The sequence below is a fragment of the Chelonoidis abingdonii genome, chromosome 4 (genome assembly GCF_003597395.2).
Source record: "Chelonoidis abingdonii isolate Lonesome George chromosome 4, CheloAbing_2.0, whole genome shotgun sequence".
Classification (NCBI taxonomy): domain Eukaryota; kingdom Metazoa; phylum Chordata; order Testudines; family Testudinidae; genus Chelonoidis; species Chelonoidis abingdonii.
Window position 1 is genome coordinate 44376865 of NC_133772.1, and position 13595 is coordinate 44390459.

The 13595-nt window shown below is 42.0% G+C and overlaps 1 protein-coding gene across 2 annotated transcripts in view; it reads right to left on the reverse strand.

The window, feature by feature from the left end:
* The window catches only part of OSBPL5 (oxysterol binding protein like 5), a 208714-nt gene that overhangs the window by 66832 nt on the left and 128287 nt on the right, over nt 1-13595 (reverse strand). For both annotated transcript variants that reach the window (XM_032765512.2, XM_032765511.2), the window contains exon 3: nt 9467-9540. In XM_032765512.2, coding sequence (XP_032621403.1) covers nt 9467-9540 — 74 coding nt within the window. The remainder of the gene's footprint in view (nt 1-9466; nt 9541-13595) is intronic.

Below are 13595 nucleotides of genomic sequence, written 5' to 3' on the forward strand. Positions count from 1 at the left end.
GGAAGTATGATCACCATTAACCCCAGGTTACATGCTACTGTGGCTGAACATGAGTTTCTATTGTTTTAAAATGGAAAATTATTTCCATTCAGCAAAGTGCTTAGGAATATTAACAGCTGGGTGCATCTAGATAATGTACTTGGGGATCTCTTGCTTTCCCCATATATGACTTTCTTTTGCCTTGGACACTAACAGAAAAATTGAAATCAATGGGAAAAATTCTGTAGATTTCAGTGGCCCTCAGATGTCATCTAAAGGGTTCACAATCACATATCACTGCTTCCGATGGGCTTGCAGAGAATCCAGGTGTTCTTTCTACCACATGAATCATTATCAGGTATGTCCATATTAGCCTCAACACTTATTCTGCCCAGTTACTTTAGCAACTATTTTTATATTCATGATTTTTAACGTTACTTTTCCCCACTTCATGACTCTTCCCTCTCCACGTTCTTTCCATAGCTTCACTAAGTCAATATGTGGCTTTTAATTGCTTCTAACAAGCCAGAGAAACTTCCTAAACCACTTGGATTTCTTCTGTTTTCCACCCCAATGCAGGCCTCCTGTTTGCTTGTGTTTTCAGTAACCCACAAGCCATCTCCGACTCTCCCCTCCTCCACCCAGCCCTTTCCCCCCCCCTTCTGACAACTTCCTTATCACTATTCCTGCAACTGCCCCTGCATTCAACACTAGCAAAATCTTCCTCTAGGTCTTCAGCTCCCTTCTAACTACTACAATCCCCTCCCCAATGGCTTGCCAGAGTCCAAGCAGACTACACCTCCATACGTGCAGAATCGAGCAGCTCACCTTCCCAGAGGAACAGAGTAGCACTAAACACAGAACTCCTCCTCAAAAACCTCCACTGGCTCTCCAATTATTTCAGGAGCCACTTAAAAATGGCTTTGCTTGCTTTCTGAACCTTCCATAAACTTGCTCCAGCCCACCTCATGGGCACAGTCTCTTCCTTCTTCTTGGCTCCTCTCCTTGTTTTGCACCAGATTTAATCTCTGCCTTCTAACTGAGACTTCCCAGTCTAAGTGTGAATGTTTTCTCCTCTACAACTTCTGCCGTCTACAGTCCTTCTTGCATCGCTCCACCTTGACTCACCTTTTCTTCAAAATTTCATCTGAAAACCATTCTCCTTTCTTGACCAAGTCTTAATCACCCCACATGATATTTATTATTCAGTTCTGCAGCAGTCATTATTCACTCCACGAGAAAGATGCTGTACTGAGACTGAAACTGGCAGAGGAGCCGTAGGAGTGATTTAAAGCATGGACTGATGGACACTGATGGCACCAGAATGGGACATTCTCTGCCTTGTGCCAATTGGCTGTGTGCTCCAATCCTCTCCCTCATATTCTCAGCTCAACCTCACTCCACACCTCCCCTTCCTCTCCCATCCCCCTCATTCCAAATATCATCCCGTCCCTAGGTTTTTCATTTAGCTACTCCCCTTTCCATTCAACCCCACACCTAATTTTTATTTTTTTTTTAAACTGTGGCACTAACATGATGTTCTCATTACTCACTCTGCTTATGTGCTTGATCCTCTTTCCCTTCCCTTGCCTCTGTCTTGCCCATTCAGACTGGAACATCTCTGAAGTAGGAACTGTCTGTTCCTCTGTGTTTGTACAGTGGCTAGGACAAAGAGAGCGGTGCCCCAAGGCACCGCTGAAACATAAATAATGACTACTAATGTACATACGGAGCGGCATTGTATTCTAATTAGTTCAACTGAGAAAGCACTCCTGGATGACTGTTCATGTAACAGTTACAATGTGTATGTCACGTTAAAATGTCACACACTGTAACCAGCGGAATCTGAAGGAGTAAGTTATTTCCCTCACCTGGAAATTTCATATATAAGAGTAAAGGATGCGGATGCTAGGGAGAAATAAAACTCAAGGGTTCTTCCCATGTTTTGTCCTGTTTCATTCAGCTTTCAGCTCTTGAGACTTCACACCTGATTTATCTTGTCCAGGTAAATGAGAGAGCCCACAATGACTCACGTCACCTGCCTCCTCCAGTGGGAGCTGGCTTCCTAAATTGCTTGTGACACTGGAGTGGCTCATTGTCACCTCTTGCGGCAAAATGCTGATGAAAGGACAGCAGGAGAGAATATACTCAAAACTTGATGGAAGAAGCTATATTATATAGTATATATCAAATTGTGCATACACATTGCCCATTTTCACATGTGAACTATTGCAATAAAATATCAACAAGAACTGTTTCCTGGCAAGAGCGACGTTTGGAATGCTTGGACTCTTCTCTTTTAAATGATGCTCAGGGAGCACAAAGAACGTTTTGTTCCTGGATCCCACATCTATCAGATCTTTGTGCCAGCTGAGTCTGGTCCTGATTTCTTGGTTCACTGGATAAATGGCAAAAACTTTGTAAGTTGCCAGACTTGTGACTGATCTTTTATAGCACTTTTAAGCATAAACGTGGCTTTAATTAACTCAGAAAAGTTAAAGGCATGCTGCCACTTGGAACTCAAAAAAGACTGATTTAAGACAATGTGAGATTTGTAGTGGCTCTGTTAAAGCCAAACTGATATATCATGAACACACTCTATTGGTAACTGTATCACAATTAAAATAAAGCTAGTGGAGGAGGCTTCTAGCAAAAGTTTCAACTCATCTTTCTGACTACAAATCAAGCAATGAAATCAATACAAAACAAACTCAACATACAAAACCCCCTCACTCCTGCTCAGCTAAGCTTTCTAGCTTTGCTGCCAGCCCCTTTAATACATCACGGTACATGTGACATCTGAACTCATGTCCTATGTTAACTGTAGCTGTAATTATGACAGTCACATGGTGACTTACCAGGAAAAGGAAACTAGCACTGAAATCCAACTTCAAGATTTTATGGTTAATACCTTAGAATGAGCAACATTTTAGGTCTTTGCAAGCAAAAAATGGGATCTCAACAGATTTCTGTCACTGCCAGTCATGAGCATTGCCAGTAGGATCACCGATAGTCCAGGATTGTCTTGCTGTCTCCAGGAATTAAAGTTTATGGGGCCCTGATAAAGATTAATCTTTAATTAATGATATCACATGATGAAACCTCCAGGCATATGTCCAACCAAAACTGGCAATCCTAATTGCCAGTGGACAGCAAAGTTAGAAGGCCTAGGTGAAGATGGGAAAGATGTTAAAAATGTTTTGAATAAATTAGAATTAAGAGGAAGAAGACATCATGTAAAAAGAAAGTGATGCCTCTTGTTTTTCCTGCTCTTATTGTTTATAATATAGCATAGATGCTGTGGTAATACAGCCTCCCAGTCCCAGACCTGAACTTTAGCGTCCACAATCTGGTCCTGTCCCAAACCTAGACTTTTGCGTCCAAAATCTGGGGGCTTACCTGAAACTCCCCCAAGCTCACTACCAGCTTGGATATTCTCGCTGCCACCAGATCAGGAATTGATGGGGCCTGATCCCCCCTTTCCTCTCTCTGGTGTCCCCAACTCCCCTTGGGGGGAAACACCCAGATTCCAATGCCTTGGAGCTTAAAAGCAGGGGGAAACTCCCTTCCCCCCCCTACCTTCCCAGGCTTGCAAGAAAACCGGTTTCTCTGCTTCCCCAGAGATAAGCGTTCTCTGCCCTCAGGACAATTAAGAAATGCAAAATACCAACAGCTGGCTTTGCCTTCCCGTGCCGCCTTTCCCGTGAAGGGAGACAGATACCTATATAGAGGTGATTCTTTTCCCCTTTCCCGTAGCCTGCTCTTTCCCCCTGAAACAATAGGAAAAATAGCCCCACAGCCTGGCTTTTCCCTTCCCTTTGCTCCCTAAGGAATAAGAAACTTCCACACGTTTTTAAAGAAAGTTTAATATAAGAGAAAGAAAATATAAACAATAATCTTGCATTAAGAAACTCAATACAAGGCTCTGCTGATAAGAAAATATGAAGAAACAGTCTGATTTAAAAAGATAGCCCGATTAAACCAGTCCAACCCAATCCACATACATGTAAATACAACCCCAAGTTCCTCATAGCCGAATTGCTGGGGGTTCCTTTGTAACTCACACAGATGTGTAGAAGACATGGAGATAAGAATGAGTTAGGAAGAAAGCTTGTTAACTCACAGCCGAGAAACAAACAAAAGACACAGCCCATCCACATCTATCGTACAACCCAAAGCCCTCATAGCCGACTTGCTTTGGGTTCCTTTGTACTCACAGACCTTTAGGTATAATATTTGAAATAAGGAGGAGTTAGGAGAAAACCTTTTACTCACAGCCGAGAAACAAGAAAGACCCCGAGTATACAAATTCCCGCCCCTGACTTTAAACAATCCAGTTCTCTGATTGGTCCTCTGGTCAGGTGTTTGGTTACCCTTTCCAGGTAAAAGAACTTAACCCTTACCTTACCTATCTACTTATGACAGATGCCCCAGCTGAGATCAGGGCCCCGTGGTGCTGAACATTGTACAAACACCTGGAAAGAAGCAGTTCTCTCCCCAGACAGATCACTATCTAAACAGACAAGAAAATGAGTGAGAGAAATGTAGTGAAACCTCCATTTTACACATGAGGAACTGAGATAGAGAGCCCAAGTAACCCGCCTGAGGTCACACAGGCCACCTGTGGCAGAGATGGAAACCAAAGCCAGGTCTCCCAAGACCCAGTCGAGTGCCCTAACCACAAAGCCATCTTTCTTCTCCTTTGCAGGAGACAGTGAAAAGGTCAACAAACTTTGGAAAAGTACATGTGTCACAGTAACTAAGCTGAAGATGCACATATTTGTAATAAAGCCAGTTAAACCTGCTGGTGCAAAATAAAGCCCAAGTATTCACAGCCTCATATTCTCTGACTAATACGAAGGTTTTTCCTAGGAAAGAACCTAATAATGCTCCCTCTCCTGCACTGCCAGAATTGAGGTAGGGTGGGATGATTGCTTTAATTTACTTCAGTCCTACACAACCGATTTCATCCTTGACTCAGAATTCCGTCTGAGAAGTGTTGTGACAGAGAAATAGGGGACTTAATGGGTTGGTAATGACACACAGACTTTCATGTCTAAGTTAAAGCCATTGGAATAAAGCAAGCCCAGATCAGCAGTGGCTGAAAAGCAGGACCATCTGACTGCTGACCATAGCCTATGTTAATGTGGTCTCAGGGCAGTTCCAGACAGACAGGTGTCCACATCAGATTTGCATTAACTGGCTGGCCAACTCAGAGAGGCCAAGGATTGGAGACTGAATCTAACTCCTACAGGATGCACTTTTGCGACAGCCCAGAGGGACAATTATGGGGCAGCTGGAGAAGCTTGCTTGTCACTGTACCCGTTCCACTGGCCTGCTTACGATGCTGTCAGGCTGGCACTTTTCACCAGCAGGGAATTCACTTTAAAGAAGAAGGAATTAACAGGCTCCTTTCTTGAGCTACCATGCCGCAGCTGGGTGTGCTCTGGCATAATCCCAACACTAGTATACAGCAACAGCCCCTTTCTACACCATGTCCAATCTTTCTATTTTATCCAGAAAGGCAGGCAAGCAGCTGCCCAATGTGGATGCCAGTCAATTCGCTGGCAGGCAACTTTTGTACAAAAAGCTAGTGAGTTGCTACTAAAAGCGAATATTTGAGACCCATTGTGACAGTCTTAAGACTCGTCATAAACTGCTTTGAACACAATTTTAACTTCATCCCTGAACTTCCCCAGACATCCTGTTCATGCATTCAGCCCTTCCAAAGAGCAGAGGAAGTGATCCAAATGGCTGATGAGGACTGACACTTCAGGTGTGTATTTTATCATGATTGCAATGGTCAGAAAATATCAGCACATCTCACATCTACAAACCTGGTTACATTTGCCCCCTCTGACCAATAGGGTTGCCCAAAGGATACATTTGGCTTATTGTCAGTCTCTCTACTCCCATCCAAACTCCCCATTATTTGTGTTTATTTAGTATAGTTACTGTAAACCCATGAAAATTACAATTTGGGTTCTAAAAAAGTGTTTGTTTATTGCTGATCCAGATATGACCTAATTAAATAAGTGCTCTTTGATTCACTATAGGTAGAAGCACTTTTTAAACTTAAATATTAAAAAAAAAAAAAAAGATGCCTACTCCCAGCTCTAGGCACTTTGACAATTAAGAGCTACAATTCATTTGACATACAGTTTCTAAACAACGCAACACAAACATCTTAGTAATGGACATGGATGCAGTGTTGAATTCATACAGGAAAATGAGAAGAGACACCATATCACCCATGGGTGAACACTTTTCACAAAGCAATCACTCTATATCTGACCTGTCAGTCCTCATCCTCAGAGGAAACCTGCACAACAATTTCAAAAGATGAGCCTGGGAGCTTAAATTCATAACTTTGCTAGATACTAAAAATCATGAACTGAATAGAGAGACTAGATTTACTGCTTATTATAACAGTCTATAACCCACTACCCCCCCCCCCCAGTGCCCTTTTCTCTATGTCTAAAGGTGGGGGTTCGGACAACCTTTCAAGAAGTGCTGGGCCGAGTCCCATTTATTCACTCTAAAATGTATTATTGGCACAGCCACACCTTAATGTTTTAGAAGGTCTCTTTCTATAAATCTAACTAAACTATTGTTGTATGTAAAGTAAATAAGGTTTTAAAAATGTTTAAGAAGCTTCATTTAAAATTAAATTAAAATGCAGAGTCCCCCGGACCAGTGGCCAGGACCAGGGCAGTGCGTGTACCACTGAAAATCAGCTCACGTGCCGCTTTTGGCACGTGTGCCATAGGTTGCCTACCCTTGGTATAGAGCAGTGGTCCCCAATGCTGCGCCCGTGAGGGCATCTTAATGCGCCCACATCTTGGCCCCGAGGAGAGCACCCACCGAAATGCTGCCGAATTTCAGCGGCATTTCAGCAAGGACACCTCTCGATGACAACGCTTGCCGCCGACAGTGATGTCATTAAGAGGTGTCGCTCCCAAATTTCAGCAGTGACGTCTCTCGATGATGTCGCTTGTTGACGGCAAACGGCGTCGTCGAGAGGGTTCACCGCCAAAATGCTGTCGAAATTCAACGGCAATTCGGCGGGTGCTCCACTGCTGCAGTGGTCCTTTGGCTGGCGCCTGCCAACCAAAAAGGGTGGGGACCACTAGTCTAGAGGGACATTAACCAATCACCTCACCTTTAATAGTCCCTTGAAATGTGTGTGTTAACTAGTTATGTTAATCAATCTGTTCCAACTTGTATTTAGCTGTGACACACCGAGTACATTTCCCAGACCTGAAGAAGAGCTAGGGGTAAACTCAAAAGTGTCTCTCTCTCATCAACAGAAGTTGATCTAATAAAAAAATAATACCTCACCCACCTTGTCTCTCTTAGTAATGGAGAGTCAGTCTGCTTACATCATTTAGGCAGGAAATGAAACAGGAAACTAACTACACCTTTCCAGGTCCAGCATGTTAAATCACCAATTTCCAATACTGGGGATATTTCCAATACTGGAGCAGAGGCGGCCAGGTTTTGATTTTCACAAACCCTCAGCATCTCAGTTACAGTGGCCTAGATGCACTCCAAAGGAGCGCTCTCTGTGTGGGTGAAGGAATTCACCTCCCTACCTCCTAATTCAGGATCAGGACCCTGGTTTGGCAAAAGCAGAACCAGTCCTGGGTCTGACCTAGGTTCCATGTCATCTCAGCCTTCAAAGCTGTGGGAAGGGGCTGGATAAGGTTTCAGTTTTGCCTCATCTCTATCTAATTATTAGGTGATAAATGCCCTTAACAGCATATAGGAAAGAATAACCCATCAAAAGTCTGCTTGATAAGCAGTGAAAGCTCTTCTGGGTGTCTGAGTGCTCTGCAGCCTTCACCCCTTACCTTGGCACACCTATAGGAATGCAAGTCAGAAAGCAAGCACTCAACCTGGAAATATACAGCAGGGCAATACTCAAATCCCTGCAACATCAATAAATGCATTTCAATGGGGCGAAAAAGCACAGGAATGTAACTGAGAAATTAAACTCTGATTTACATGCCATTCTGTTGCCCATTATCTGTAGGCCAGTCCCTTGACTAGCATGAGTGGCCTAACCATGGATAAAAATCAGCTAAGCCTTCCCATCACTCTCCTAAATCATGGATTTAATATCACAGTTTAGTTGAGTTTCCAAGACGACGGGGACTAAAGAGGGCCCTGGGTTCAGACCGTAGCGATCAGGTGACTGTGGACAAATCACTGGACCCTTTTTTGGCACTGTCAAGCTATCTGGCAGCCTGGGTTCAAATAAGGAACTCAGCTGAGATGCAGAAGTTGGACTGGATCTCAGCTTGTCTAGTTACAGCAATAACGTATACACATGCACACAAAGCCATTTTGTACTAAGAAAGGTTACTGTCTCCAGTGTTTTTCCACAACAGCATCTCTTCCTGCTGCTTCTTGATCAGGATTCCACTGTGGAAGTGTTTACAATCTTCTGCCCAAACTTATAGGGGAGTCACAAGCCCTGGGCAAGCCAAATGCATTTAAAGATAAACAAAAATGTGCTCTGTATGAAAGGAAATCACTTCAACTTCCAGCTGTTTCCTTTGTGCTGTATTTCAATTTCCAATGAAAAACATGATTTAAATTTTATAGCTTCATATCTGAATATATTAAGTTAAAATTATTAAGAGACTTCTGTTTCTATGTCTAGCTATTCTTGAGAAACAAAATTAAGTAGAGGTCTGCCCAAACCAAAATCCCATGTCTCAGTTTCAAATCCAGATCCAGGTTCACAGGCTGATTCTATAGCTACACTGAGTCAATCCGGACAGGCAGAATTTTTTTTAGGTTTGGATCCTGATTTTGAACTCCACATTCAGGAGTATTCAGATCCACGTTTTCAGCTTGGCTTATGATACAGATGCAATGTTTTGATCTGGGATTTTAGCTCTTATTAATTATTTGTACTACACTAATGCCCAGAGGTTCCATTGTGGTGAATGTTGTACAACAACATAATAAAAGTCTCAGCTCCCAACAACTAAGCTTTAGGCTCTCCTCCCTGACCAGAAACGTTGTTTCAGGGGATGCTTCTTAAATAGCAGCCTTATAGCGATCATTATTAACCTCTATATTATAGTAGCCCCCTTGCCTCTCCAAGGCCCCAAACAATCATGGTCCTGTTGTGCTTGGTGCTGTACAGGCATACAAGGCAGCGTTGATTCATCTGTATCCTTCTAAGCAGGCTCTCTTTCATATACAGTGACCAGATAGCAAATGTGAACAATCGGGACAGGGTGGGGGGTAACAGGCTCCTATATAAGAAAAAGACCCCAAAATTGGGACAGTCTCTATAAAATGGGGAAACCAGTTCACCCTATTTTCATATCACACATATGCACACAGCATTACCGTATGTACTGCCAAAGATGCTCACTGAAGGAGTTTAAAAATGGAACAGTTGATTAACAACCCACACTGAGAAGAGATGCAAATGAGACTAAGAACAAGCCCCACAACCCCACAGTACCTTACTAATGGAGACTGGAGTCTGTGGAGCCTCATCCTTCAGTGCTGACAGGCTGTTTCCTTCCATGTCTTTTCCTGCAACAGAGCAGTATAAACAAGAAACTGAGAATTTCTGTGAAAAGTCATGGCTAATTCAAGCTATTACTCTAAAAAGACCTCTGCTAACACAGAGCAGGAGAAATTGTCATAGGCGATAGACACAGTAGGGCAGCTCCAGGAAGACAGTGCTGCTTTACATAATCTAATCCATATGTAAATTAACTTCAGAAAACATGGTTACAGATTTGCTGCATGAGTTTCAGATACCAAAGGGCACTATTTAAAATGTTTGGTCTTTTCAATTGTTACTATGTAAAAACTACATCCAAAAAACCACTGGGGGAAAAAAAAAAAATAAAAAAAAAAAAAAGGATGAGTGTTAAGGTTGCAAAGTCAAGCACTCAGAGTAAGAAACGTCAGAATTAAGGCTGCCTGTACACTCTTAATTTGGCTCCCTATTCATTATGAGATGGTCTTTAACTATATGTTCACATACTATTTTTCCACTGGCCTTCTGCCTCATTTAGTGCACAAAATAACCCCCTGGTGAATTAATAAGAAGCTTTTCAATATTTCGTTGTATCCTCCTTGCTCAATGCATGGCCCCACACCTAAATGTATTTGACAGTGTACATTATTTTCAACAAATATTAACCTGAATTACAAAATCTTATAGAACGAGAACTGTATCTAGATGTAATTAAACAATGAAACAATAAAAGATTACAGGTTTTCTGGAATCAACTATTAAGATCCCCTGACCAAGAGGTTACTGGATACAACAAGAAATATTAACAATAATAGTTAGCATTTATGTAGGGCTTTATATTGTCAAAGCAGAGTACATATATTTCATACATGTTGAATATTTTAATGTTATAAAATATGTAATTCTATTCAGGACAATACAATGTCATTATCTACACAAATTCTGTATTTTTGGCAAATTGTAATGATGTCCTTACACTAAAGGAGAACTTATAACCCCTATTGAAAAATCCATTCTGTTAGACTAGATTTTTATTTGTCTTGACACTGTTCTTTCCCAAGTCCAAACTAACTTTGTTTTCAAAATTATTCGTGCTTAGGGGGTTCACAATGCTTGATACGGTAAATAACCACTAAAACTGTTGGCCAAAACTCAGAGACAAAGTATTACCACCAGACGTGTTCACAGAGAAATTTCCAGATGCTAACACAGTGTAGACAAGTCTCAGAGACACATAAAAACATGGGGAAATCCTGGGGCAGCACTACTGAAGCCAATGAGAGTTTTGCCACTAACTTCAATGGGACCAGAATGTCACTTAGAGCATTTTGTGCAGTGGACTGGAAGTCAGGATTTGAAGCTTTATTCTTTGCTCTGCCACAGATGTCCTGTGTGACTTTAGGCAAGTCTTATCACCTCTGTGCCTCAGTTCCTCCATCTGTAAAATATGGATAGCACTTGCCTACCTGATGGGGTGCTGTGGATACATTAATTAACGTTTAGAAGTGCTCCGATACCATGGTGATGGAGAATCATAGAAATTGGACAAGTAGTCCTATATATAGCACCGCTTGTACCATTCTTGGCTTGGGCCAATGAAACAAGAGATATATTAAATAACTGTACAACTGAATCAAGTACAAACTTGGCATGTCAGTAAGAAGTAAAGTCTTAAAAATGCATCTAACAGCCATTTAAGAAGCCAAATGCAATGAGAAAAGCAGGCAGGCAGAAACTTGTGGAGGAAATTAAGTTTCTTATGACATTTTTTCTGTTAACACATTCATTATAAAATGGGTGAGAACAATAATCTGATAAATAATCAGAGTTGTGACTGTAAAGTCGATAGGATCTCACTGGTCAGTATTGTTGAGGTTCTGTGTAGAAAACTGCTGATTACAGTCACTGATCAGCAATTCAGAGCCTCGTCGCCTTAGTTAATGGTATAAATGCTTCTCAAATTTAATTTTACATTTGCGAAAAGGCTCTTTGGACTCAGGATATCACTGAACTGAGCACCTTCAGCTTCCACCATCGTGGTTAAGTGCCCCTGTGATTTCAGACACGAGTCTCTTTGCTCCTCCTGCTGTGCAGTGCAGAAGAATTGACCGAAGGAAGCAAATGCCTACAGAGAAAGGAGAAAATAGAGATAGATCCCCCTACTTCCCTATTTTATACATGGGAAACAGAAACACGGAGAGGTTAAGTGACTTACCCCAGGAAACTAGTGCCACAGCCAGGAACTGAACCCAGATCTCAGACTACCAATATAATTCCTTAACTATAGACTCATCCTTCCTCTTAACAATCCTCTTTTCCCCTTCAGAAAAGGAGGCCAGAATAGCCACTTCATTCTCTGATGGACCCAGCTGCCTCTGTGCTTAGTTGTCACGTGCACCACTTTCCTGTCATATGCCTGAGAGTTCAATATGCTACCATGGAGCATATCACATCATGCATAATACCACAGATCACAATAATGCACTAAATTCAAACACAGGCATCAGACAAGGCTGAAGTTGGTTCTTTATTCACAATTTCTTAGCTGTGATACTAGCTTCTTATTCCTAGTTCCCAGCTCCTTATTCAAAGGCAATAAGACATGGCATGACACTTAGTCATGTATGCAATTCTACTCTTGCATGCAAAATGGCATCCTCCACACAGCATGACCTCATACATACACTGTATGCGAGGTCATGTGTGGAGAGTGCCACTCTGTTCATGCAATGGCAGGCTGGATGGAGTTGTCCCACAGGCAAAGCTGGTCCTGCGGCATACAATGCATACCTTCCATATAGTGACTACACATCACTGAACAAAGGCCAAAGCTGTTTTAAAATAGAGCACTGCAAAATTAAGTTGTTAGACATGTTATCAAATTAGTGATTGTGATAAAAATGTAAGTTACTAATTTATTATATATTAATTAAATAATCACATAAGGAGCTGGGTTTTGACTGGCTGTACATGATAAATTAGATCTCAGGTCACCTCAAGTGACACATCTGTGCAACCATCAGCCTGTTCTAAAGCTGGGACATACCACTTGCTGACCTTACAGGAGTGTTGATACTTGGGCTACAAATTTCCCCTAATTGTAAACTCAGTTGTAAAAAGTATAGGAAAGTTCACAAAATGTTAACATTTGTTACTGTAGGTTCATGTAATAGAAAGTCAAGTTGCTTTCGATAACAAGTGTTATAAACAGGCATAAGAGAACCAGACAGAGAGACTAGATGAGTCCAAACAAAAAGGTCATGCTGATATAATTCAAGGATTACGCTGAAATTCCCAAGGATTATGGGAAAAGCAGACGATATGGAACCAGAAATTAATGAACCAATTTTGATTTGTTGGATGTTAGGCCTAATTGGTAGACAAAATAATGAGGGGATGATGGGCTATTCCATCCATCCTTCCCTCTGCGGGTCCTTAAAGAAAGATTTGAGGAAGAAAATAGAACAGACGGAGGCTAGTGGAACATGGCAGTCGTGAGAGTGAAGCATGTTGCCATTTCCTGGAACCCCGCACTTTGTCACCCTGATCCTGAAAGTGTCCTGGTCTGGTGAGGACCTGAGAGGGGGGGCCAGATGACACTGCCACCACTATCAGCTCCAGCCTAAACACTACCTGAGATGCAACAGGATTGGACTGTACCAGCAGCAGCAACAGCTCCCTAGGGTTGCCAACATTGCATTTAAAAAACAAGGGACTGATTTCTTAGCATCCCTGCCACCCCCCAACCCACCCCATTCTCCTCTAGATATTATTTATTATTATTGATGATAATAATAAGCAGTGCTCACCTACATTTGCTAAGGGTATTTCTTGCTGCTTTTTGCAGCACTCAGCAACTCCCCATCTTGTTGTACAGAGATGAAAAAATAAGAGATGTCTCTTATAATAATAATGGACTGTTGGCAATCCTAGCTCCAGCCCATCCCAACTAACCTCTCTTTCCCCCAAAACGACACTGATCACCATCTCTGATACCATCTAAGACAGCGGTTCTCAACCAGGGGTACATGTACCCCCAGGGGGACATCAACTCATCTAGATACTTGCCTAGTTTTACAACAAGCTACATAAAAAGCACTAG